This window comes from Poeciliopsis prolifica, unplaced genomic scaffold, assembly GCF_027474105.1.
Source record: "Poeciliopsis prolifica strain line A6 unplaced genomic scaffold, Auburn_PproV2 SCAFFOLD019, whole genome shotgun sequence".
NCBI classification, from domain to species: Eukaryota; Metazoa; Chordata; class Actinopteri; order Cyprinodontiformes; family Poeciliidae; genus Poeciliopsis; species Poeciliopsis prolifica.
The window spans coordinates 4,909,444-4,936,226 of record NW_026562394.1 but is presented as its reverse complement, the minus strand read 5'-3'; the positions used below and the strand labels follow the sequence as shown (position 1 = coordinate 4,936,226).

The 26,783-nt window shown below is 39.3% G+C and overlaps 2 protein-coding genes across 7 annotated transcripts; both read right to left on the bottom strand.

Annotated features, from left to right (window-relative positions):
* Nucleotides 1-711: 711 nt before the first annotated feature.
* Nucleotides 712-10,650, bottom strand: glra4b (glycine receptor, alpha 4b). 3 transcript variants are annotated; one of them, XM_055043700.1, is made up of 10 exons: nt 10,343-10,650; nt 8,922-9,049; nt 8,297-8,364; nt 5,380-5,603; nt 4,696-4,778; nt 4,462-4,599; nt 3,300-3,514; nt 2,767-2,940; nt 2,275-2,370; nt 712-2,179 (listed from the first exon to the last, which is right to left on the bottom strand). In XM_055043700.1, the coding sequence occupies exons 1-10, from the start codon at nt 10,399-10,401 to the stop codon at nt 1,913-1,915; spliced, it is 1,452 nt and encodes a 483-aa protein (XP_054899675.1). In that variant the 5' UTR covers nt 10,402-10,650; the 3' UTR covers nt 712-1,912. The 3 variants fall into 3 exon arrangements, with proteins under 3 accessions (XP_054899675.1, XP_054899676.1, XP_054899674.1); XM_055043701.1 differs by having other exon boundaries at nt 5,380-5,573; XM_055043699.1 differs by having other exon boundaries at nt 4,462-4,778.
* A 1,537-nt stretch (nt 10,651-12,187) lies between these two features.
* aifm1 (apoptosis inducing factor mitochondrion associated 1) lies at nt 12,188-24,608 on the bottom strand. Of its 4 annotated transcripts, none has more exons than XM_055043695.1 (19): nt 24,357-24,608; nt 22,425-22,555; nt 22,197-22,302; nt 22,109-22,123; nt 21,616-21,699; nt 21,236-21,307; nt 20,039-20,151; nt 19,804-19,934; nt 18,607-18,697; nt 18,432-18,516; nt 18,275-18,351; nt 17,505-17,613; nt 17,285-17,392; nt 17,101-17,189; nt 16,872-17,012; nt 14,151-14,293; nt 13,898-14,022; nt 13,085-13,272; nt 12,188-13,006 (listed from the first exon to the last, which is right to left on the bottom strand). In XM_055043695.1, the coding sequence occupies exons 1-19, from the start codon at nt 24,442-24,444 to the stop codon at nt 12,935-12,937; spliced, it is 1,968 nt and encodes a 655-aa protein (XP_054899670.1). In that variant the 5' UTR covers nt 24,445-24,608; the 3' UTR covers nt 12,188-12,934. The 4 variants fall into 4 exon arrangements, with proteins under 4 accessions (XP_054899670.1, XP_054899671.1, XP_054899673.1 ...); XM_055043696.1 differs by having other exon boundaries at nt 21,236-21,304; XM_055043698.1 differs by lacking the exon at nt 21,236-21,307.
* Nucleotides 24,609-26,783: the final 2,175 nt, after the last annotated feature.

The following is a 26,783-nucleotide window of genomic DNA, read 5'->3' as shown; positions in this document are numbered from 1 at the left end:
CTTTAATGTTTTTTTTTTCACAGATGGTCGTCATTATGCTATATGGGAGAGCTTGCTGCATGCTGAACTCCTGAGAGTAGTGGCTAAACCCAGCATGGCTGTATGTCGGACTGAGGTTGCGTGTGTAATGTGCGTGTAAATGTTTGTTTTGAAAATACCGCCATCTAGTGGTTAAAAGCGGTCTGTTGAGGTTCATGCTTAGTGCTGAGTGGGTTCATCACAGTTCAGTCAAAAATGTCAACTTCGTTGTTTTTTTTTTTTACTGCTAAACTGATGAAAAAACGATTAATGTGAAAGTAGCTAGACATCCAATCATCCCCTCACTGTTAAAAGAAAACAAGGCCCTTCCTATTTCTTCCAAGTTTCAAAGCTGATGCATGCAGCCTTCTTGTCCTGCTTTGGTACATATGCACGTGACGACTACTTTTTGATCAAATATTAATATGCCTGCTTCATTTACAGGGTGGATTTCTATTTTAAATTGGAGGCTCCTAGGGTAACACTGCGGGTGTCTGTGTAAAGACCTGCTTCTTTTCCAGGATCTTTTAAAACAGAAAGTGACAGAGAGCGAGCCATGGTTTTCAGAATCTCTGATGTATTTGGACTATTATAGTGAAAAGCAACAAAGGATTTCTGTATTATTTTTGGCTCAACTAAATATTTTTGTTGTTTGAAGAAGAAAGAAACTCCATAGGTTTCAAGAGACAGATTTATTTATAAAAATACAAGTAAAACGATTTGTTCAGTGTCAGTGGAAACTAGATATGATGCACATTTTCAAAGCTTGCCTCTTATAGAGCCACATTTTATCTTTAATATTTCAGGACTGAACATTGATAACTTAAAAAAAAAAAGATTGTTCTGGGTGCATATTTATTTATACAGAAAGAGTTCCTGTTACGGTTTAGTTTTGGAACTGATACATTATCCCAACGGACTGGTCAAACATTTAGAAAAAACAAATCGTTTAAATCCATAAGGTATTTCACGTATATTAAAATTCCCAGGCCCATACCAGCACAGCTGCAGAAGTGAACCTAAAGGTTATGATAAATGCTACATACGTTTTATCACTGAGTGGCAAAACATAACAATTTCACACAAATACTGGCAGTCCTGTGGATGATGTTTAATAAACCTTAAAATTTATTCTGTCATTGCAGCATGGCTTCACATAACAATATATATATATAAAAAATAATAATTTAATCTTCAAGTGCATCTATTGAGTAGGTGAAAAAGGTTCTACATAAAGAAATGATGTGCAGCTGTGCTAAATGTGTTTTGAACAAAGTGGTTGATGTTACACTTATTGTCAGCCCTGCAGCCAAAGTCTTAAGTCTTCATTAGAGAAATCTATCACAACATTACTGACCCTCCTCCGTACTTAACAGTGGATATGAGTTGCTTTTCCAAATATTCATCCTTTGTTTTGCGCCAAACCCTCAAGCGTTTGTTTGGGTGAAGAATTTGCAGCTTGAGATAGTTTTTGGTCTTACATTGAAGGTTGGATTTATAATAAAACATGAGTTAGATTATGCTACTGAAATAAAATATTAATTTTATTGCTTTTGCACACGTTTGCCAGGGGTACCAGCAAGTGTGGAGGGCCCTTGAGGTGAGTAAGTGCAATGTAAAATGTACTGACCTGAATTTACAGCACCCAAACACAAGTGATAGGGGAAGGTTATACACACACTGTATTCTGATATGCAATGCTTACAAAGTGCAAATTAAGTGCAAATTTCATCAAAAGAAACAAACTAAAAAGGGAAAACCCACACGATTTGTTGTATGATAGAATTTTTCCATGGTACTGCACATGCAGTGCGACATTCTCTGCATGGCCCAGTAAATGCCGCTCAGTCTGCAAACGTTTCACGTTCAAATGTCCCTGTCGTGATCACGGTGGTCAAAGAGTGAACTGGAGGTCCTCGTGCCGTAGAACTTTGTAGGTGAGCCAGTAGAGCACGTTGAACATGAGGAAGCTCATGGGGAACACGGCTCTGGAGATGGTGTCGATCCTCTTCGCCCGCTCCACAAAACGCCGCTGGATTTCGTAAAAACCTAAACCGGGAGGCAAGTCGGCGAAGACCGGCGTTGCGTCCATTTCCGGGGCGCTGGACAGGGAGAGTCCAATGCTCTGGAGGAGAAACCCCTGCTGCGCCAGCTCCTCTTCCTGCGGGGGAGGTACACAAAACACAAGACAGAGCACATTTGTTGGGATTCGGCCTGCGAACGTGACTGGCAATGAGGCAGCAGGTCGGGACGTACCCTGGCACAGGCACTGCACCGCTGTGTTGCGCTCCCCTGAGCAGCATTGTTTCCTGGCGTGGTGTTTCCCTTCCCTTTACTGTCACTGCTTCCCTGCTGATGGTGAACAGACAGGACATGACCCTAATCACTAACCCGCACTCTGCCTTGCTTACAGAAGCGTTCTGTAGGTTGAACATATTTAAATATGTTGATGAATCCTGCCTCTGCTGTCCACACCCCCATCTCAAGAATTATTCACATCACAAGATGGTTTTGACCCATGTTGGATCCCTGCCTTTCCTTCTCATATTATCGGGGGTAAAACCGGAAGAAGCCGAGAACACACTGTCTGCAGTGAAACAAGGTGAATTGAATTAATTACAGGTCAGCGCTGCCTGCGTTTCCCAGTTGGAGTGCAGCATGCAGCTGAGCTGTGGCTCTTGCATAGCTGGGCGCAGTGAATAGCAGGTGACAGCTGCCCCAGGGGCTGTGTGGGTGGGCTGTACTCACAGCTCTCTGCTGCCGCCGCTGCTGCCGCTGCTGCTCTTTAAGCTTCTTCCTGAGTCGGAAGAACTCCTTGTGCTGGCGTGAAACGAAGTTAACAGCTGCGTACTCCAGCAGCGCGGCAAACACGAAGAGGAGACACACGGCCATCCAGATGTCTATGGCTTTGACGTAAGACACCTGCCAGACCAAGGGCGTTGCATCCGTCGATTAGTATTAAGACTGTGTGCAAAAGCTGATGGCAAGTAATTCTGCAGGGCAAACTTGATTTAACATCTTTATCTCTTCATTATTTGTGTGAGGTTTTTTTTTGCCCGGTACAAAACATATAGTTCTAGTCAAGAGTGTATATGCAATGATCAATGGCATTCAACTCACATTATGTTAGAACTTTTATTGACCTGATTGACCTGTTCTTTGATGAGTCACTTCAATCATTTTTAAAAACAAAAATGTTGCATTTAATTTTCACTCACTAAATACTTTCACTTAGAGGAGGAGTAAAGGTCACCAATAAACAAAAGGATAACTTTGCTTACCTTTGGCAGAGAGGCTCTGGAGCCTGAGCTTTGTGTCGTCATGGTGAGCACCGTGGTGATTCCCAGACCCACTCTGGCCGGCGCGGCGTCCATGTTGATCCAGAAGGACACCCAGGACAGGATGACAGTGAGCAGGCTCGGTATGTACATCTGGATCAGATAGTAGCCCATTTGACGCTCCAGGTAGAATTTAACCTCTATGCAGGTGAATTTACCTGAACAAAGGAGGAGTTAGAAGATTAAACTGAGTTATTTCTTTAAGCCAACTGTTGTAGTTGTGCAGTTTGGTTGTTTTCATCAAACGTTGAGTGAAAGATTGTGAGTCGGGTTGATGAATGTTTGACAGAGCCATAGGACTAAGTGACAACCTGGTAAGACTTCACTGAAACGCTTCCACAAAATGAAACAGTAAATGGTTGGATGATTAAAATTATGATGCACAAAAAGGTTCATGTCAGGGTTGGCATTAATGAATGTGGTCTTTTGGAATAACCTTAGCTCTTTACCTCCTCAGTAGTTGTGCTAGACGTGATCAACATTCACGTTTCAGCCAAAGAATGGATCGTAAAATCACTTTTAGACAGGCAACATTTAGCATAGTGTTAATTACGAAGTTCGTTATGCCTATTAATTTCTACCTGACATTATGATGTGGTGTGTATTTTCTTTCATCGGATCATTTCTTAAACCTTACACATCAGTTATTTAAAACCATTTTTTGTTTTACAAATAAAAATTTAAAAAAAGGTGAAGTGCATATTTATATTCAGGCCTCTTTTCTGTGGTACCCCTGTGTAAAAAATCCAGTGCAGCCAATCGCCTTTAGAAGTCACCTAATTAGAAAAGGGAATCCACTTGTGTACAATTTAATTACAATAACCAAAAAATTGTGAAAACCATGAATAATTTTCCTTCTACTGCATAATTAATGCACTGCTTCGTGCTGGTTTATCTAATTTATTCTCAAAAATTAATGCAACAAAAATCTGAAGTTGCAAAAAATAAAATAAAAAGAAAAATTTCCAAGGGTGTGAATACTTTTCCAAGAACTTGCATGCCAGCTTGCTCTATATTTGAATTGGCATTCAGATTAGGTTAGTTTTAACTCAACAGGGACTGTGCACCATGACTTTATATCATCAGATTGCAATATACTGCGTACCTGTGTTGTAGTTCTTGGTACAGTAACCAAGACCTTTCTCCTCTTTCAGCACAAACTGGGGGAGCGTCAGGTCATCGGCCACCTGCACCGCTCCGACATCCAGCCACTCAAAAATAAGGTCGTTCATGGTGTAGCCAACTAGGAAACACGGAGAAGCTGCACAGTGAGCAACAAGTTCACTGGCCAAATCTACACACAATTTCTGGTTCCGTCTGCCATGAAGGATGAACTCACAGCTCTCCAGCTGCATTATGCATGTCTGGCTATCCATGGGGAAGTTCTTCAGATCCATGGGGCAGGAGAGCGTGAGCGTCAGCCTAGAAGTCAAAAAGCAGCAAAAATGTTAGAACGGTTTAAGCAACAAAAAGGGTGACAACCCAACTCTTGCAACAAACAGTCGTTCTTTCTTTCCAGTCCACGGAATTTGCCGTTTTTATTTTGACTTCATTGTACACGAGTCACATGAAAATGACCACGAATGAACAGGGCAATAAACATATCATTACTTTTTATTTTGTTAGGTTTAGGTTTATGTTTCAAGTTCAAAGGTTGCATGAGAAGTTCAGAAACCAGCAGGAAAGCTGATGTCTCTTGGAGGCGCTGACGGAGCTTCAGACAACGCCCCTCGTGTCTGTTGTTCTAATTATATCTCAGTACCATTACGCTACGTTTCACCACTGCTTCAGCGGCTCTTTACTGACCTGATTTACTTTGCCCACGGTTACAGTTTGACATGAACTTGCTCATGTAGTGCCCTGGACAGTACAATTACTAATGAACTGAACTGGGGTGAGAAAATCCTCTCGCAAGCCGTGCAGCATTCTCAGAGGTTTTGATTAAAACCGCGGGAGGCAGAGGCTCATGTTCAGATTTGAAATGAGGGAAGGAAAAAAAACAACAAAAAAAGCCAAATATAACCTGATGCTATAGAGGACGTTTCCATCCTGGAATATCCGAAGCAGTTTGTTGTCGGTCGTCACTTCGTGGAAGTTTGCTCCCTTTTCGTTTGCAAAGAATAGGTCGGGTTTCCAGATGGAGTCCAGCATTGAGGGGTCTAAGTCCAGGGAGTCGTCCGGATACTCCTTGTAGGCGAGTCGGGGGTCATTCCACTGCTGCCGTAGAAACACATTTAGCCGGTAGTCCTAATGGTAGAAATCAGATATGAAAGTAGTCGAGAAATGCAGCAAAACTGGCAGTGCAAAACCTACAGCATGTTGTAGACATATTTATTTAGCTACACTCCTTAAACGTTTTCACATTTTACGGAAACAAGCTTCAATCTATTTTATTTTGATTAACTGTGAAATATAAGGAAAATTATGCATGTTTTTTTTTTTTTTACATTTTTATTACAAAATATCTGCAAAGCAAAGCAACTATTTATATCTAACCCCATTTTGTATGGTAGGCCTAAATAAATGCCTTCAAAAATCACATAATCAGTTAGAGTCCATCTTTGTACATCAGCAGTATTAATACATCTCTTAGCATGTTAGTAATATCCCAAACTTTGAATTTTTCACAGAGCCGTTCTACATAAACCTAACCACTATAAGATAAACAGCCAGAGCAATATTAACAAGAAAAACACATCTAATAAAAAGAGACTTCTACTTTTAATGTCATTCTGTTGCTGAAATTAGACAAAATCATTCCACACAAAAAAATAAATTAATTAATAAAAACTCCGAATCCATTTGTTTTTATATCTATTTTTGAAAACTTCAGTTGCTTCTTTGCCTTTTTTTGTTAGTTTATAAGAGCCAAGGTGGAAGATGCAAAGAGCCAAATCATATTCAGTTGAATGGTCCAGTCAAAGTCCAGCTCAAAATCTAACAGAGAATCTGTGGCAAAATAAAAAAAAAAAAAAAAAAAAAAAAACTGCTGTTTACAGTTGTTCTCTATCTACAAAGTATTGACTCAGGGGAGCTGAATGCAACACTTTTCTGAATTTTGTTTCTGAAATAAAAATTGGAAACCACATGCGACTTTCTATCTGCACATAGATATTCACATGTGCACCCTGTGCTACTTTGTGCTGGTCGATCACAAAACAATTCTTATATTAATTCTTCATTCTCACAGAGAAGTTTGCGATTGTGACATGACGAAACGGGGAAAGCTTCAAAGTAGCACTGTAAATTTTGAATGAAATTCAAACCTTTTTATGTCTTGCACAGGTGTAACAAGAGCACTATGAAAACTGAAAAAGAAAATCTTTATCGCACAAACTGTCAGTGTGAAAACTGTCCTAAACACCAACAAACAAACCTAAGTGCTCTTAAACTGAGTGCACTTACTGTTTCAGCCTAAATTTTTCAGGCTTTGCTTAAAGGTATTTTCTGCACAAAGTTTTTTACTCTAAGCTTGAATAAATTAGCACATGCGGTCATCTCAAGACGCTTGCATACACCTAATAAATTATTAATGCGTTCCTGTGTGACAGAGACCTTGTGCATACAAATGGTAAAAAGAAAGAATCCAAAGTTGTCCAGTGAACTTAAGATTCTGCTCAGAGGTAACCAATGTGACTCCGTGTTGGAAAGTAAAATACCAACTAAAAAAATATTGTCTCAGAACTTGTAGTTCTTTCCAAATAAAACCTAGACTCAGTGTCTTACAACATGTTAGATATATATTTAATGGAAAGCAACGTGTAAAGCTAAAACAGAGTTTTACATGTTATCTAAAGAGAACAAGATTTCTTTTTAAGTTCTGTGGAATAAAATAGATTTTTTTAAACCCTTGTCTTCATTCATATACCAAACTTAATTTAAAAATATATTTTTTGGGGGGGAGCACACTTAAAAACAAAGCGCTGTGCTTGCAAATTTATGCGCAAATGTATCTCTGAGTAAAAATGTCACTATAATGTGTAGTTTACTGTATGTTGATGGATTTGTAGAGTAGAATTTCTCTGGGTTCCGAACAGAAGTTTACTCAGATGTTCATTGCACACATGCAAGTTGTTGACGTGAGTTTTTCAGGGTTTATTCAAAACATCGTCTCTCCTAAGTGTTTGGAGGTGGATGGATGACACTTTTTATAACTTCAGTATTTTTTTAATCAAGAATTGTACGTACAAGTTTAACTTTATAACAGTTTTTTTTTGTTATGTGCATTAATTCAAGAATAAACAACCACCTTCACTAATATTTGGATTAATGTCCCTCACCAAGTTGCAGACATCGCCAGTTGTCTGGCATCATTCTGTCTGAACATTCAACAACCTGTAGGTCATTTTGTGGCATTTGTTGGCTTTCTGGTATGGACTCATCTTTTATTTGTGAAATGGGGTCGTGGCTAGGGCTTCATCCATCCCATGAGATGTATGTTTAGGAGAAGGGTGTCCGATGTACTACCTGATGGCGGCCCTTGGAATAACACAAATCTGGCCACCAGAAAAAGCCAAATAACTTTTTACAGCAGGATCCACACAGGAAAAAAGAAATGCATTTTCATCAAATGAAAAATGTTTGGTATAAGTGGTATAACGTTTTATTCTAATTTTACAGTAAATGGGACCACAAACAACATCAAACTTAGCTAAGCCTACAAAGAATAGAGTAAAAAATTCAAAATGAACAAAACACAACAATCGTAAACTGTCTTCCTTTTGATGAAGCAAAAATGTTTATTTATTTTTATTTTTTTAACAAGCCCACCTTGCATACCTTATGAAAACAAGACGGTTCTTTTTGTGCAAGAACAAAACAAATATTGATTTCACAGATGAAACTTTAAAGGGCCTCGCTCTCGCCTGAAACCCTGGTGCGTTCACGGGAGTCTGAGTCTGAACGGAAACAAGTGCAGGAGGAAAACAGAAACGACTCACCATGGTTGTTTCAGTGATGGAGCCAAAGCTGTTGATGAAGATGTTGCAGGTGACATTGACGGGAGGACCTGGCAGAAGCAAACAAACACTGTGGTCAAAAGCAGAGGACACGAAATCGCCAGAAGCACAGCTTTCCTCCAAAGCAGCATCCCGGGGCCGCGTTACGGGACTGAACCGTCCCTGCGATCCATCCGCGGCCCACTTGTGACGGGATGAATATTTCAACCGCTCTTTTCCAGATGCAATGATTTATTGATTCTGCTTTAGTCACATTAGTGTATTTATAGCTAATCGGTGGGAGATTTACCCAGCATGCACTGTGGATAGGGATGGGGGATGAAGGAGGGGATGCGGCGCGAGCATGAAATAATAAATGTGAATCTCGACCCCGGAGGCTGAAGGCGAAGCATGTCAGAGGGAATCTGCCGGCTTCACTCAGCGTGCGCTGCTCAGGACTGGACTGAAACGGGCCTGTGGGGCAACGCAGCGCGCAAGGACTTGTGTCGGGAAAAAAACGTGACGGAGGAGAGGAGAGAGTCCGAACTGGAGGCTGTGGGTCAGAGGGGAGAGCAGTCACAAGCCACGGTGAAGGAGGAAAAGCCTCCCTCGCCCGCAGAGCACTTACCTTTGAAGTTGGGTCTGATGCGGGCGTCGTAGCCGGATGTCCGCCCCATCAGTTTGTCCAGGAAGTCGGACGGAGAGGGAGGCCGGAGCGCTCTGCTGGGGAGCTTCATCTCCTTACAGAGCACGGATCTGGCAGGTGACAGGACAGTCTGAAGAACAGTGGACCCGCTCCAGCCTCAAGTCTAGTCACGTCCAGTTTGACTTGAAAGAGACGTTTTCATGGCAGGGAACTACTTTCTCTGTTTGCGCTCCTCACACTTGTTTGGGGCAGAACTCCAAGGGACACGAGGGATCTTTCACTTCTCACGTCATCCTAAAAACTGCCTCTTGGAAAGTCTATATATACCTGAGACAGTCCAGCACATCACAGCAGGGTGCAAGATACTGGCAGGGAAAGCGTACATGGAGCGACATAACCAAGTGGCAGGCATAGTGTACAGAAACATCTGTGCAGAATATGGACTGGAAACCCCAAGATCAAAGTGGGAACACCCCCAAAGGTGGTGGAGAACACCAGAGCTAAGATCCTGTGGGACTTCCAGATCCAGACAGACAAAATGGTAATGGCGAACCAACCAGACATTGTCTTAGTGGATAAACATCAGAGGAAAGCCGTTGTGGTAGATGTAGCAATACCAAGTGATTGCAACATCAGGAAAAAGGCACGAGAAACTGGAGAAATACCAGGGCCTCAGGGAAGAACTGGAGAGGGCCTGGAAGGTGAAGACCACAGTGGTGCCTGTGGTCATTGGGGCCCTCGGGGCAGTAACCCCCAAACTGGAGCAGTGGCTACAACAGATCCCAGGAACAACATCAGACATCTCAGTCCAGAAATGTGCAGTCCTTGGCACAGCCAAGATACTGCAGGACCCTCAAGCTCCCAGGCCTCTGGTAGAGGACCCGAGCTCAGAGGATAAGAACCACCCGCGGTGGGTGAGAAGGGAATTTTTATATATATATAAACAACAACCATAAAATCTATAAATGCTTATATATTCCCGATGTTTACATTTTAGACTTTCCAAGAGCCAGTGTGTATATATATATATATATATATATATATATATATATATATATATATATATATATATATATATATATATATATATATATATATATAAAATACACACTTGGATTAGTTTACCAACCAAAATCTTAAATTTCTTTTTGGTCTGTTTCTATAGGGAAGCAGACATTCTACATGGTGTTTACTTTGGAAAACATTTGTCCTAATTGGGGATCATAAAATATTCAACTCGAGCTTCCTCTGTGAGTAAACAGAACTGTTGACAAGCCTCTCTCTGTCTGAGAGGCAATCGTCATCATCTTGTCAAACCGCATTAAACGCAGTAGTAGGCACACACTCCAGTAAATGCACCAACCCGAAAGGCAACTGAAACATTAACGCAAAGCTTTTCTTACCTGGCTTGTAGAAAAATGACAAAGCAAGCCCAAAAATCGCACCAGTTGCTGAGAAGCATTCCTGAGCACCGGATGAAGCAGATGAAGCGAGAAAAAAGCAAAAGAGAAGAAAAGCTGAAAAGGGAGTAACAGAAAAATGCAGGAAACTTCCTCCTTCTTCTTGTGGATGTCCTAACTGGGCTGATCCGGCCAACAGATCAGCCTCTCTCCCTCAGAGCAGGTGTAAAGTACAGGAAGCTGCTGCTGCTGTATAATTTAAGGGAATTTTTTTTCTTCTTCCTCCTCTGTTTGTGTGGATGACTTCAAGCTTGAACTCTTTTTCACGGCCATGTGATTGCTGAAAGAATTGCTGCAAGAGTATTTAAAGGAACAGTGCGGGTTTCGGAGCAGCCTGGCGCCACGCTGCGTCTTCTTAAATTTGGAAATGATCAAGATTCTGGTCACATGAGAAGAATTAAATTAAATCAGGGGATAAAATTTATTGCAAAATATTTTAAGTTATTGAAACGTTCAGTCCATAATTTTCAAATACTAATACAGTACCCAGGTTACAGTTTATCTACAGATTTGAAATAAAATTGACAGCATCAAAGAATAAAATAAATAATTTAGATTTTTTTTAAGTCTTAGGCAACCATTGAATTGTACACACCTAAAGGGTCCATGAATTATAAATAAAAAAAATTACTACTTTAGATAACCATGCAGCAACTATATTATTATCTGAACTTTAAACAATGTCTATATTAAAAAATTAAACATTTGTTGTACTCTTGTGAATTACTGTGCAGCATTTAACTTTGCCCAACTTGCATGCGGAATGTTAATAAATTCTAAAAATAATTTATATATTTAGCAAATATGAAGTAGTTGATTCAGATTCCCTCCAATAAAACCCAGAAAAGTTTTTGGGGAAAAAAAGGAAAAAAAAATCACAAAAGGACTATTTTTTAAGACTTTACATAAAATCAATCTTCCACAAATTAACCTATGGATTGCAACATTGATGATGAATGCTAAACATTTGTTTTCCAAATAACTCCGGTGAATCATTGTTTCAGCTCAAGCATACATCCATTTATTTCTCCCGCATTTGTCCGTAGTATCCGGTTTACTCATCTTTTTTTTTTTTTTTTTGCAGGAAAATTTAAAGCCAGATGCTGAAGCTCGTGCTGAGGAGAGGAGAAGGCGGCGGTTCCAGCCACTTTACTCATGTAAAATTACAATCAGGCAACGCGATGGGACGTTACAGCCGCACGCGTTTGCCTCACACTTGAAAGCTCCTTGTGCATTTCGTTCTGGAGCCTACAGTGTCAAATGAGATCAAGGATGTGTGAGAAAACGAAGCACGAGAGCCATCGAAAAAACACAAGAAGCCCAAAGTGGGAGAAAGGGGGAAAAAAAGAAGAAGAGGGGGAAACATTTCTGCCTGCTTGCTCATTTTTACCCCTGGACAAGATGGGAAAACTAGGCCAAGCTTTATTCTGGTGTCAGTTTGTTGGGAGTTGGACACTGGACTGACTTAATATGAACTTCAACACGATGTAAAACACACTCATAAAGCGTCACTTTTTAAAAAAATTACCCACTCTCCTAATTCACCAAAAAAAAAAAAAAAAAAGTATTTTTAACCGAGCCGAGACATTCCTCGTTCGCCCTCTCCATCGTTTCGAGTCGCAATCTGCCAAGCAACTGGGAATGATTCTAACTCCTCGGGACAGATGAGTTCAACCTCACTGACTGCAACAACCGTCTAAACAATCACAGCTTCGAATAGAGGTCACTGCAGCTGCTCATCACTGCCATTATCTGGAGGCAGAGCTGAAAATAATGGGTTGAGTCCGATTTAAAAATAGCTTTTATTGCAGCTTTTCTCACAACAAGCTGCACCGATCACACAGACGGAGAACAGTTCAGCTTTGTGAATGACGGGAGGAAGCGGAGGAGAAGGGGCCGATCACAAGTAATGGCGGGTTGAAAACAAGACAGAGAGTTGTCATGTGGCAATAAACCCAAAAAATCAAAACAAACATAATTAAGACAGCAGATACAAATCCCAAATATGAAAATATCCACAGTTTAATATACATTGATCCTCACACTGTAAAATACAAAATCTTACCAAGTTTTCTGATCTAGTTTCTAGTGCAAATATTTGACACTTCAGATAAGACTAAATTAACTTACAAGTAACTTTTCTGCAAGAGAGCTTGTTTTAAATAATAATGAAAAATCACTAATATACATGGAAAAAGTGCTAATTCCACCAGATTATTTTACTCGTAAGATATTTTTACCAGTGTTACAAGTGAAATAATAATGAAACTAGTACTTTTATAATCAATATTAAAATGTTTTTATTTTCAAAAAAGCTCCTATATGCTGCTTGTAAGTTAGTTTAGTCTCATGTTGTGTGTACCAAGATATCTGAAATAGGAACTATACAAAAAACCTTAAGATTTTGTGTTTTTTGCAGTGATAATTTGGTAGCCATGAGTGGTTGTGTCTTAATGAAGGAGGCGATCACTGCCACAGTTCATTATTCATTATGAAGATAAACTCTCTCTCCCCTGACTGCAACTGTCCAGCGGCTCAGTCCTCATGGATGTTGAACAGCTTGGCCACCTCGTTCAGATCCGCATGCTCCTCTCCGTCCTTGATGATCTACAATTTTCCCCACACAAAACGGCTGTCAGTAAATGCGTCATGTGTTTTAATTCTGCCATGACTCACGAGCGGTACCTTTCTTGCGATGGGCATCCTGTTAAACACGTTCCACAGGATGATCCCCACCACCACCTTCTCTCTCAGGTAGAAGATGACTCCTTTCCCGTATTCGTCCCTGTGATCGACGACGGGAGCCGGCGCCGCCGGGACCACCGTGCTGGAAGCCGTGTCCTCCGTTTCGCTTTCTGAGCGAATCCCGGTACCTGGAGCACATTCATAGAGAAAGCTTCAACTTGAGTCTTTTTTTGAAAAATTTTATTTTATCAGTGTCAGATTTTAGGTTGAATTCAATTAGAATCAACATAGTAATTCTTTTTCCACTTTTATTTGTTTTAAAGGTTCAGTATTATGTATTTTCCAGCCACATAATGCCATTTTATAACACAATCAACTAACAGTGTTTTTAATTATTCAATCAATAACTGAAATGTATTGTGACAACAATAAATCAAAATTCTTATAAGAAAAATGTCACAATAAATGATAAACGACACAATAAATGCCCACCTCTCTTGAATTCCCCCCATTTGAGACACAGGCTATTTCTTTTCTTTTTTATTCTAAGACAATAGGTCTTAAACAAAATTGCAGCTTTTGTTTGCTTGTTATATTCTGATCATCTACATGATTTGTGTGTCTCAGAAAATTTTAGTATTTCCATATACTATCTCTTCATATATGTATGAAGAGATCGGAAAGCATAGAAAATAAACAGTTTTCTATGCTGCAAATGTCTAGACATTTTACACAAACCCAATGCAACACGTCAGCAAGAAAAAAAAACAAAATATGGGTCATTAAGAATATTAAAACACTGAGCACGCTTACCTGACTCCTCAGTAGCAGCTTTGGGTGTGTCCTTGGCAGTAGCTTTGGCAAACACTCCTACAGTTGGCAGGCTGCTGTCAACAATCCCAATAGCTTCATAGCCGACATCAGGTCCCAGGTCGCTCCTGTGGAACCGAACAAAACTGCTTTACATCCACCTCAAAGGGAAGAACTAAAGAGTTTTCAAGTTTACTCCTAAGTTATTATTAAAAATTGCAACTAAAAAGTTTTAAAACGTCTATAATTAACCCACCAAAACATAGACTGATGCCAATAAGGTTTGTTGGCTCCTGTCATGTTCTCTCCTGCAAGCCTCCCGCTGACGACGGCGTGGTCGTGGTGCTCCACCCGCCTGCGGCCCAACCTGATGTCATAGAAACAGGCCGCATCTCCAGCCTAACGTGAAACAAACACGACTGAGCACTTTGCACATTACAGACCAATAAGGACAGTTGATAATCAGAGGTGGGTGGAGTAACCAAACATTGTACTCGAGTAAGAACAGCAATACTTCAACAGGTTTTTACTCAAAAAAGTATTAAGCTTACTCAAATACCGAGTAACTGGTCACAACAGAAATCATTTAATATTTGAAAATTATTTGGAATGATGTTAGAGCCTTAAACAGGTCTGCTGCATTACTCCCCAATACCATAGAGGGCATATCTGGGGCTCATAATATAGCTGATCTATGGAGACAGCACTATTCTGCCTTATTTAACTGTGTACAAAATGAACCCTATGGACTGGGAAACATTGCTAAGAATGATGTGGTTATAATAACCCCTAGTGAAATTCAGCAGGCTATAGTAAATTTGTGTGAGAATAAGCAACAGGTTCTGATGGCATTGCAGCAGAACATTTGAATATGCTAGCCAAAAAGTGTCTGTGCTGCTTGCAATGTGTTTTTCTGGGTTTTTGACCCATGGGCAGTTGCCTGATTCCTTACTATCTGTTACCCTTGTGCCAGTAATTAAGGACAAAACTAATAAGGTTGGCAGCCTTGATAACTACAGACCCATAGCTTTGGCTAGTGTGTTATCTAAAGTATTAGAAAAAATTTTGCTTGGTCGGCTTAATCAGTTTATTAGTACAACAGATAATCAATTTGGTTTTAAAGCCAAGCTGGGAACGGATTTCTGTATTTACGGCCTGAAAGAAGCTGTAAGAACATACTTAAGGAAAAATTCATCTGTGTTACTTGGGTTTATTGATGCCTCTAAGGCCTTTGATCGTGTTGATCACAATAAGTTATTTGACAAATAAAAAAAAAGAGGTGTTTCAGATATTATTATACAAATTTTAGTTTACTGGTACTCTAACCAGAAAATGCATGTAAAATGGGGAAATAACATCTCTGCTTCCTTTGGTGTTAGTAATGGTGTGCGGCAGGGTGGGCTTCTTTCACCTGCCCTGTTTAACTTGTATATGGATGACCTATCAAAAGAAATGAACCTCTGTAAAACCGGGTGTATGATTGGTGATACTTTGGTCAATCACTTTATGTATGCTGATGACCTGGCTGTTCTCTCACCCAGTAGTGCTGGTTTTCAGCAGTTATTGAATATCTGCTCTGATTATGGGTTGAGATTTGATGTGCAGTATAATGCTAAGAAAACTGTTGTACTAGTTTGTAGAACTAAAGCCGACAAACAACTCTGTTTCCCTGATTTTTTTCTATCAGGGCAAAAGTTAGATGTTTGTTCCAAAACTAAGTATCTGGGTCACTACATCACAGACCAGCTCTCTGATGATGATGACATCTATAGGCAGTGTCGCATGTTATACGCCCAGGCAAACGTTTGGGGAGGAATTTCATATGTGCTCTGATGAGGTAAAAATAAGCCTGTTTAAAGCTTACTGTACATCAGCTCGTTTGTGGTGCAAATTTAAAAAAACTAGTATGCAGAAGCTTAAGGTTGCTCATAATGACTCTTTGAGAATTTTGATCAAGAAACCCAGGTTCAGCAGAGCAAGTCAAATGTTCTGTAACGCACATGTCAGAACATTTCAGGCCCTTTTGAGAAATCTGATATACAAGTTTATGTGTCGTTTGGGTAACTCACCGAACAATCTTCTTGTAATGTTCTCACAGCCTTCTGTTAGTGCGCTAAGATACCAGTCGGCTCTTTGGAAACATTGGTATACAAGTCTTCTATAAGATTTATATTTATATTTTTTTATGACTACTTATTGTATTTTATTTTTTCATTTTCTCTTGTTTTTTATGTTGTGTTGTTGTGTATCTTGTGGACCATGAGTCTGTTGAATAAAGTAAAGTACAGGTGGACCAAAATGTAGTTACGTGAAAACTTTGGTACTTTAAGGAACAAACTGAAAATAATTTGTGTAAATAACAAAATCAAGAAATTTCTTTTTTCAAAATAAATTTCTTTCAATATAAAACTGCAGGTATGTGCCTGGTGAATATTTGGTTTAAACAAGCTTGTTCTCCAGTGTCCAGAAATTTTACTCAAAAGTAGCAATATCTCATAATAAATGTAACTGAGTAAATGTGACTAGTTACTAGTCAATTCTGTCCATAGGTCAGGATATGAGGAGCACTCAAATTCATTTTTCTTTTTAATCCAACATTGTGGTGCATAAAGATCTAGTCAAATTCTCATCTGGTCAAATAAGCTACAGAGCAAATCTGACAACAAAAAATTATTTAAAAAAGAACAAAGAAAAAAATATTTTGAACTGGAAATGGAGGAATTTTACTTTGGTTTCTTGTCACGTTCATATAATAACTTTATGCCCGTTTCTCATTTTTTCTATCAACATTTGTAGTCAAAGCTTTCATTCTTTCAGAGGAACACATGCCAGAGCTGCTTCTCTCTGCTGCAACATGAACCAAGAGCTTATCTGACCAGAAGGTGGCACTATGATCACATAACATGATGCACAACATTTGCAACTCAAATAAAAATCCTAAACATGATCTACATTCAGAAACAGGATTTTCACTTACCACCCAGATATTGGACCTGGCCTGCAGCTCTGCGTTGACCCGATAGCCACCAAAATCCGAGTCCACCTCCAAACCGGCAGACTTGGCGAGGTCAACGTTGGGCTCCAAACCGACGGCTGTGACAATGTGATCCGTTCTTACCTGAAAGGTAAAAATCAACATCATTAGTGCCTGATAATTCCGTCTGGTGTATTGGACCAAGTTAAATTTGGTTGAAATGTGAACCTACCACTCTTCCATCCTTGAGTTTGATTTCTAGTTTATCATCTTTGTAGGACACAGATTTCACCACCGCTTCCCTGATGACCTTTACACCCTCTGACCGGACACACACACAGAGAGAAACAATGAGAAAAATCAAGAAAAATCCCAAAAATCAAGAAAAATCCCCACCTGTGTCAATCAAGTTGTACCTTTCTTGACTTTTTCTGTTGTCCAATTGCTCAGATACTCAGGCAGCACCTTGCCCATGTTGCCCTTCTCTGGGAACATCTGAATCACCTCTAATCCGGACTCTGTTGCTGAAAAAAAGGATGAATATGATTGACACGCAAGCAAAACAGTTTGTTATGTTACCGAGAACTATCAGTCTGATTCAACTTGAAACTTTCACAGCTTGTCAAAAAGTCTTACATCTCCTGCCAAGCGCGCAGGCCAGCTCGCTGCCCAAGAATCCGCCTCCTATGATGGTGATGGACTGTGTGTTTCTTGAAACTTTGTCCAGGGATTTAAAGTCATCAATCTGCAAGTAAAACATCTCACTTCAGATGTTTTAGGGTCTTACTATGACTGAACAACTCAACATACTTCAAAGTAACAACCTATCTGTACTTACTTGAAGTTTAATGGAGTGCATTTTGACGCTACATTATTTCTACTATTAAATAAATATGTATTTTGGGATGCAACTGTCACTTATTGTAATTAATCATTCTAAAAATGAATTGCATTTAAATATTGGCAAAATATTCATTTAACCACTTAAGCTTTTTCTATTCAGCATAAGAAATACATTGAAAGATGCAAATAAGGAAATAAATCAATTACTTTTTTGAAAAAGAAAATAAAAATTGAACTGCCTAAAATGCAATAGCATAGCAATCCTTTAGCGTACACTCGATCATTTGTAGCAAAAGATGCGTCTGCAGTTAAAAATACTGTCTGCTATTTGCTGATTTATTTTATTAATAACTGGAGGCCAAAAAGGTGTTTAAAAGAAGATTTTTGTTTTTACAGAATTAGAAGTAATATATTTATAATATTTAGAACCACATTTCAAGGAAATCTTTAGCAGCACGTCTCTTTACCCACTTTGCACATCTACATATTATAAGTGATCCGTTCTACTTTTGAGAAATTTAACTGCTAATAAATCTGACGCCACCTAGTGGTGAAACTCTGACCTTGCGGAAAACAGTGGTCCTCTTCATCACTTCCTCTCCAGCTCTTTCGATTACCTGAAGGTTCCTTGGGACTCCGCCTGAAGAAAAAAAAGTCTAAATTAGATTCTCTCACATGTCTATTAACTATGGCCAGTAACATCGCAGCACAAGTGCTTACCTGTAGCAATTAGGCACTTGTCATATGAAATCTCCATGTCATTGTCAAGTTTGACTTTGTTTCCTCTGACATCCATATGAACCACCTAAAATATATAAAATTTGGTATTTCAATATAAAGCATACTAAACTAGACCACTGTTGTGTTTATTTATCAACCAAATCTATAAACCAACCTTCCTGCCAGCGAGGACAGCCACTCCTCCATTTGCAGCACCACTCAGCTCTTCTGCATCAATGTAAAACGAAGGCGGCTGGAAGTAGATACTGTCAAATAAGCACAGCAGTGTTGAAAATGTATAGCTTTCAAATATAAAAAGAAATGCTGATACAATAGATGTCAATAGACCTTTAAAAACTGGCACCTGGAAGGAATAATCCACATTGGTCATTTCAGTTGATAGGCAAGGACATGATTTGATTTACAATCAGAGGACAAGGAGGCCAACCAGTAGCTGAAGCATCCAAGAGTCAGTCAAAACAGTAAATGAAGGTCACTCGGCATAAAGGAGGCTTACAGGAAGGGCGATAAACACCAAACCAATGAGGCACCATTTTCAAGATCATTGTTGTCTTAATAATAACGTATTTAGTGCTGCAAATAGTGAATGATAATCTGCCTGAGGCAGCTCAATAGCAAACTAAATATATAATTAGTTTTCAAACTAATTGGTCAAACTGGTGTTTAAAGCATTTGAGGATATTCTTGCTGGTTGTCTAATAAATCCTGACAAGCTGATTACAACTTAAACCAGACAACTCTGAAAACTGCATAGATGTTAAACATTAACTTAGTAAACTTGCAGTAAAAAAAATTATAAGTAAAAAATGGTCTCGAGTAGTTTTGAGCGTCGGGAGCAAAGTGCAGCCTCCCAGTAATATTTATGAAGGAATCCCTCCAGTCTGGTGACCTTCTCTTCAACATAACGGCAGACTTGTGACGCCCTCTGCTGCTCGTTTCTGGATTGTAATCTGAACACTATAGAAAGCCATTTCTAAGGTTAATTTAAAGGTTAATTTAAGTTTGTGAATACATAAAACTTTCACCCGAAATCCTTTGACTAGCGTAGATGATAGAGCCACACAATATGACAGTTATTGAAATTATGAATGATTGATTTTTTTGTTAATATTTTTCACATCCAGCTAATAAACGGACTAGATGCTCTAGTGTAGTTTGTAATGACAGGTTTTGACTCGCTTGAAGTTTTCTCTGTGCTAAAAAAAAAAGCTAGAAGTTAAATTCAGAGCAAAGTAAACAAACTACGAGTTTGAAAATGAAAAGATGGAGAAATTCGACAAATATTCAAAACAACAGTTTAAAATAACACTTTTAAATAACTCAAGGTTGCATGGAAAGACTGGGACCCCACCTTCTTTCCTTCCCGTTCCACTGTTTAAAACGCAGAGTTTCTGTCACACTGGGGTCGTCAGAGAACCACAGCTCCTTAGAAAGAGGCGGCCTCATGTATGGAAGGTCTGGCTCATCAGTTACAATCAGCACCTGCAGCAACAACAAAAAATATATTAGAACTTAGGAAAAATAGCCTCTAAAATTACAGAATGAATATTTTCTATGTACGTCAGATGAGAAGAAGCCTGATTGACCTTGGCACCAGGGTCTCTGGCTCGAATAGATCGAGCAGCTGCGAAAGATGCCGTACCTCCACCAATCAGGAGGTAGGGGGCGTGTGAGGGCAACGAAGGTTTGGAGTCTGCCGCTGGTCAGGAGGAGATAAAATAGGAAATAATCAGTTCATGGTCTCATTAAGCTAACAACCAGATAGTGATGGAATAAAACTTTGGAAAACTTTACAAATTTACAAGAGAAGACAAAGGCAAAAATTATCAAGAATAAAAATGATTAAGATGCTTGATATTAATCACCACAATACATTAAAGATCTGCTGTTGTTGTATCAACCTTCCAGACCTCTCAGGTCTTCTGGTTCTGGTCTGCTTTGCATCCCCAGAACCAGAACCAAGAGGAGAAGCAGCTTTCAGCATCTATGCACCAAACATTTGGAACAAACTTCCAGAAAACTGTAAAACAGCTGAAACCCTGACTTCTTTTAAATCGCAACTAAAAACACACCTGTTTAGAATTGTATTTGAAACGTAATTTGTAACAATGTATTGTTTATTCCATGTTGCATGACTTTGTGTTTATGATGTAAAGCACTTTGAAATGCCTTGCTGCTGAAATGTGCTGTACAAATACAATTTGATTGATTGATTGAAACGTTTCCAATTACAACAAAAAATGAAACATTGTTATTCTGGGTTCAACTTTCCATGGAGTTTGGATGGTTCTGGTTTGGAGGGTTTTCTTAACTCAACACAATTTTAAACCAAACTCAAAACGGTGTTTTTAGATGTAAATCTTAGCTTCCATTAACAGTTTTGTAGCCAGTTCTGAAAACTACAATCACCAATCCCTCAGTCCTTTTCAATCACACTAAAAGACCCGTAGAAATCACACTGTGTGAGCTTTCAGAACATACAGCTGGGGTTTGGGGAACCGGAGCCTGGCCTACAACTCCCAGCACTCGGCTGTATGTTACCAGACTCCGAATACGGTAAACAGAACAGAAAAATAGAAAAAATGTAGTGTGGCATCCTCAAAGTGTTAGTTTCATCATCAATTGCAAAGTAAAAAAGATATTTTGTAAGCACAGAACTGGACAACCTTCATAGCGCCCTAACCGACTGCAGCATGTCATACTGACACCACGCTCCTTTCAGTTTTCTGGCTAATATTTATTGGTCACTACAAAAGAAATTTTATTTTTCTTCTCAGTCTTACCCTCCTCAACTCCAGCATCAGTGAGTGGAGCTGCTGCCTCTTCTGCTGAGGCTTCTGCCAGTGGCTCATCTACTGCGGAAGCAATACATGAAATCGGCTAAGAATCTGAGCCACTCAGTAGTAATGGAGAAGGGACGACCCATGCTTTATGGTGGGAGTATTCAACAACTGGTTGAATCCAAAAATAAAATCCAAAAATAAGTTAAAACACCAAATTAGGCCATCATAATTATTTTCTACAGAACAGGGTTTCTGTTTCTACAGAACAGAAACCCTCCAGGATACAAAAATGGCATGCTAGTGGTTTCATGCTGAAGCTACGGTTTGTACGGGAGGCATAACAAAACGCATATGAGTAGAGTAAAAAGCAGACGGCTGACCTGGAGGTGGTTCTGCAGTTTCACTGGGAGCCGCTGCTTCAGCATCAGGCGCAGCGGCGGCTTCAAGTTTTGTCTCAAGGGGGGCTGAGCAACAAACACACTTAATCACAAATCACCGTAGACTTAAACTGAGCTTATGGAGAGAATAATAAAATGTCTCTTGAAAATAGACATCATCTCTTGACATACACAATGTTAAGAGACATTGTGTATTTTATTATTCTCTCCATTTACTCAGGAGGGAGCGTTTAGAGAGATATATTTAGTAAACTTAAATATGTCACTATTACTGAAAATACAGTTTCTCTGATACAAATCTGGTTTACATATAGCAGTAAAGAGGAAGCTGAACCTAAGCTGACTGCAGAGTCAGCTGGTTTTACACCAAATCAGTTCATACTATGAACAAACTGTCCAATCAAAACAATATTCAAATGACAGCCACTCAAAATTCTGGCAATAGCTATGGACATCACTGCCTCAAACTACTCACCCTCTATCATGGTGGCTTCAGCAGCGAAAACACAAAGAATCAAAAGTAGACATTTCTCTGGAAAGGAAAATAAAATGACTGAGCTCACCTGGAGGTTCTGTATGGATCTGTGAGGCTGATTTTTGTTTTCTGGAGGAAATTTCTGCCATCCGCTCCAGATGTCTTTTCTGGTCTCCCTTTAGAGTAATGACAGCCTGGGGGACGGAAAAAAAATCAAAATAATAATATTTCAACTTACATACAAACAAAAATTTCTTGTACAGCATTGAAATGCATTGTAGAAATTCAGGACTATATTGGGAATATTCCTACTCACATATGTTAAGCCACCGACAAAGGCTGCTCCAACTAGGAGGGCGTATTTCAGGTTGTCACCGCCTCCACCCACCGGCCCTGTGGACATGTGCGCCACAGGCACACACAGAGGAGTTCTGGCATTGTTCCACCCTGAAGAAGATTATTGGGAAAACTTCATCCACACAACTGATCTCAAATTGTCACCTTCCTAAAAAATAATGGCCAAAGCCCTTTGCCTGCCAAAAGTAATTTTGGGGGGGAAGAAAAATATTTAAAAAGTAAATAATCACCACCTCTTTTTTTCCAAGTCCATTATTTTAAAAATGTGATGATTTATAAAGAGTAAATGGATTTTTGACAGGCTGGACACGTGTGAACATACATTGGCTTCTGTTAAGCTTTTAAAATGGACTTCTTATGTTTTTCTTCTAACGAAGATTTTATCTGACTGCACAAATTATTGTTGAAAAGTGGAAATAATCTCCCACCTGAGCAGAAGATCTCTGCAGCTCCTCCAGAGTTACTGTTGATTAATGCTGTCTTATAAGTCTTAAAATTCATGAGTGTGGGAAAATCTTATATATCAATTAATTCAACAGCTTGCTGCTTACCAATAACTTTATCCTTCTGAACTACTGGTCACATTATGAGTTGCATGTTATTTATGATTTATGGCCATCAGCCCCTTTTCAAGAGTTCTTATAGTGATTTTCCCCAAACCATTTTACACTAAGCCACATTCACCCTTGTGATCATTCAAACACTGACTGATCACAAGGCACTTAAAGGAGCTGCCACTGTGTTGTAGATTTCCTGTTACTGCTGTAATTCTTACTGAGCCATGCAAGATCCAGCTGAGACAGTTTTTTTTGTCCATTCCAGTTCCCAACTTAAAATAAGTTGTGTTTTATTAATAGTCTGTTAGGTAATGTTTTCTAGTAACTAAATACGGTAAATTAATTGCTTTGCTGTTCAAGCATTTCCTTAATTAACCTGAACAAGGTCTAGATTCCCATGGCAAACTGGAATGTCTATGTTTATGTTTAATTATTTTTATTCCAAACTGAATGCAACCTGAATGTCTTTATGTTTCACAGCAGAATGCCATCTGCCACATTTTCTAATGGCAAAACTACAGCAACAAGCATCTGCGTTTCTGTTCAGTTTCTCACAGTGCTAATTCACAAGAAAAGTTAAATCAGGACACTTTACAAGTCATAGTTAAAATTAATCTTGTGGTACAACCTTGGTGTTCCTTTAATGAGCCTTGTTTCATCATGACTTCATTTGGAAACTATGCATATGAAAAGTATCCAAACATGGATGTGTTCAAATAAAATGGACCATTAACCCTCCACTTTGCAAAGATACATACTGTCTTGATATTTCTTAAAATGGAGAGAAAGCAGAAACCTCTATGGATGGAAAATTGTGCTAATTAAAAATAGCCCACACTTCTGATGGACTATTCTCTGCTGGAACAGTCTTGCATGCTGCTGAAGGTCAGGTTGGTGCCTGTGCTTATCCTTTAACAAGTCCCATAATGGGGGGCAAGAATCTAATCCTTTTGATAAGAGTCCGTGCATGTGATCAAGGCAACAATTAGACGGGTGGTCTCAGAAAGTGGTGCAACACCTGTCAGAGAAACACTGCAGACACATCAAACCCATGATTATTGATAAGCTCCCAATAAATACTCTACATTTATCTACGACCAACTATATTAATCATTACAAATGCATCTGGACAGCAGCGTCAACATTTGCTGATTACCCAGTTAGCTTCGCAGAGAACATAAAGGTCGGGCTCGGCGAAAACACAAACCTAGCAAAGCCTGCACGGAGAGCGGCTAAATAATGAATCAAAGCACACATTTATTATTAGTTCATTCATATCTGGATAAAGGCCAGCTAACCGGAAGACAACAAGTGTAACCATGAAGTTCACCTACCTGCTCTCCTCACGTTCTGTCGGCATACAGTGGACGAGGCTCTGGCCAGAGGTGCGAGCTTCTTCCATACAGCCCGACATGTCAGCATGGTGGCTCGGCTCAGCTGCGACAGCTCCCAGTTACACTACCGACAGGTCGGACAGAAAGCTGGCTACAATTAATGAAGTCCGACAGACGACTAGCAGCCGCACACACTGCACGCCAAGGCCAGAGACAGGTCATACGTTTCAAAGGAGTGCTGGGTAATTGCGGAGACTGTCTACAGAGGGAGATTAGCCGCTGCTAACGCTAGCTAAACAAGATAACAGCCTGGAGCGAAAGATGACATTACAATTTAAAAGAAATAACGAGACATTCCCAAGACTTAAGAACCTAAACGCTATTACCGTAATATTTTAGACATGAAATAATGCAACACAATTACTTCTACACTTTAAACGGACATTTATTGAATGTAAAATTCGGGTTGGTTGTTTCATCTGAGCTCTACTGCAAGTTCTCTCTTTCAAGGCTCTTTGGTCAGGTTGACTTCTTCTTGATTTTTGAGAAAATAAAATTGTTTCGAGACGCTGCTGCCCCCTACAGCTCACAACGTAACGCCAGAATCAGTTTTATTCAATAAGCCTGTGACTTCTAATCAATTTTACTCTCAGTATAGACATTTTAAATATAATTAACAATAGTCGGTAAATATATATGTTTTGTAAATATGTGCATGCAGTCTATTTTTATAGTGTATATATACAAAGAGGAAGAGAATGTTACCTTTCTTATGATATGTTCAAAGAACATCGCAGACCAAAAGCACCACAAAAAACATGTAAATAAGTGAGAAAACAATTATTCAGACATGTGATAATTTTTGTAAAATTGCAAACAGATTACATTAATGAATAAGTTCAACTGTGCTGCCTGTACCATGTCCTGGAGGGAGTGAAGATCAGCAGATCTGCTGATCATCCTCCATAATGGCTATTATACAGAGATATACAGCACTTCCATCACTGTGTGATTTTGTTTCTTTCATAAAACAGGACAGGTACAAACTGAAAAAAAAGAAAGAAAAGAAAGATCACACCATCAACCCTACTGTTAAACATAGTGGGGGCAGCATCATACTGTGGGAATTCTTTAGCAGGGTCAGCAAAGCTGGTCAGAGGGAAATTCTCAAAGAAAACTCATTAACGTTAAAATATGGAATTCAGAGACAAATCTATCATTATTTATGTTGCATTTTTTCTGTTTTTCGATTTCCTAACAGAAAGCTTGAGACCATATTATCAGGATAATTATATGTTCAATAATCCTGCAGTTAAGTTTTAAATGTGTATTTCATTATTTATCATATTGGGTAACATCAAATGTCCAAAAAAAAGGTACAAAAAATAAACTAAATAAAAACCAATTACTGGTTAGAAAAAAAACATGAGGCTAATCTTAACATGAATATCAACATAGATATTTCAACCTGCTGCAAGTTTTCACAAAGTTCTAAGCCAGACAAGCAGTTATTGGTCAACAAACCACACATGGTGTAGATAACAGCAAAAGATGTTGCAACTCCAGCTGAAAGGAGGAAAGTTAAAGACACAACTCAAGCTGATGCTGACGGTGAGATACATGGCGGCTTTCGAAGAAGGGGAATAAAGAGCAAGCTGGAGATCAGTGGAAAGGCGGCAAGTGTCTTAATTTGAAAATGGAGCTTAACCCAAATGAAGAATTAGAATATAGACATAAAGCAAAGCAAATGTTCAATATCAGACATGTCTTTGTGTGACTGTGTTGACAAAACCAGTTGTTCGAACAGTATAGCTGCAAGGGAGGAAAAAAAAAAGAGAGATTGAGGTTAGTGTTTTGTTTTTGTATTGTTACTATTTCTGGGGAAGCAGCAGAGGATTTCATGGCAGTTGTGGTGATAAGCCAATGTGGAAGTGAGCATTGCTACGGATCTGAAGGCAGACGTCCAGGAGAAATATAAATGGAACCGACATCTTGGATAGAAGAAGGTAAGCGTTCCTGGTCGGTATGATGAAAGAAGTCTAAGAAGTTTGAAGCTCTGATGACTTCACTGGAGAAGACTCACAGCGAGATCCAATTCAAGTCTAGGCCACAAGACGATATGAGGCAAATAATGTGAAAATTACTCTTTGAGCTTCATTGCAGTGTTGACAATCAGCAGCTGATACGGAGTTCCCCTGTTTTTTTTTTTTTCAGCCAGTGGCTTTATGAGGCGATTGGACACAGTTAAATCAGCAGCATTTTAATAAAAAAGGCAAATAAATGCCACAAGAAACAGGAGAAAAGATATAGGGGGGAAAAAAAGAACATGCAAAAACACAAATCAAGGTTTTAGGAACAACAATCATTTCCGATGTTAGCATACATCTTGACGGGTCTTTCTCCAAAACCCAAGACAAACTGTATAAA

Excerpts from the sequence above, each read along its gene's own strand:
- glra4b (XM_055043699.1), bottom strand. The coding sequence starts at position 10,401 with ATGCTTCTCAGCAACTGGTGCGATTTTTGGGCTTGCTTTGTCATTTTT. Across the intron at positions 5,604-8,296 it reads CCATCACTGAAACAACCATG|GACTACCGGCTAAATGTGTT; the intron begins GTGAGTCGTTTC and ends TTCTACCATTAG. Across the intron at positions 2,371-2,766 it reads AGCGGCGGCAGCAGAGAGCT|CAGGGAAGCAGTGACAGTAA; the intron begins GTGAGTACAGCC and ends GTTCACCATCAG.
- aifm1 (XM_055043695.1), bottom strand. The coding sequence starts at position 24,444 with ATGCTGACATGTCGGGCTGTATGGAAGAAGCTCGCACCTCTGGCCAGA. Across the intron at positions 22,303-22,424 it reads TTGTCGGTGGCTTAACATAT|GCTGTCATTACTCTAAAGGG; the intron begins GTGAGTAGGAAT and ends TCCGTCCCCCAG. Across the intron at positions 14,023-14,150 it reads TGGCATCAGTCTATGTTTTG|GAGCGACCTGGGACCTGATG; the intron begins GTGGGTTAATTA and ends TCGGTTCCACAG.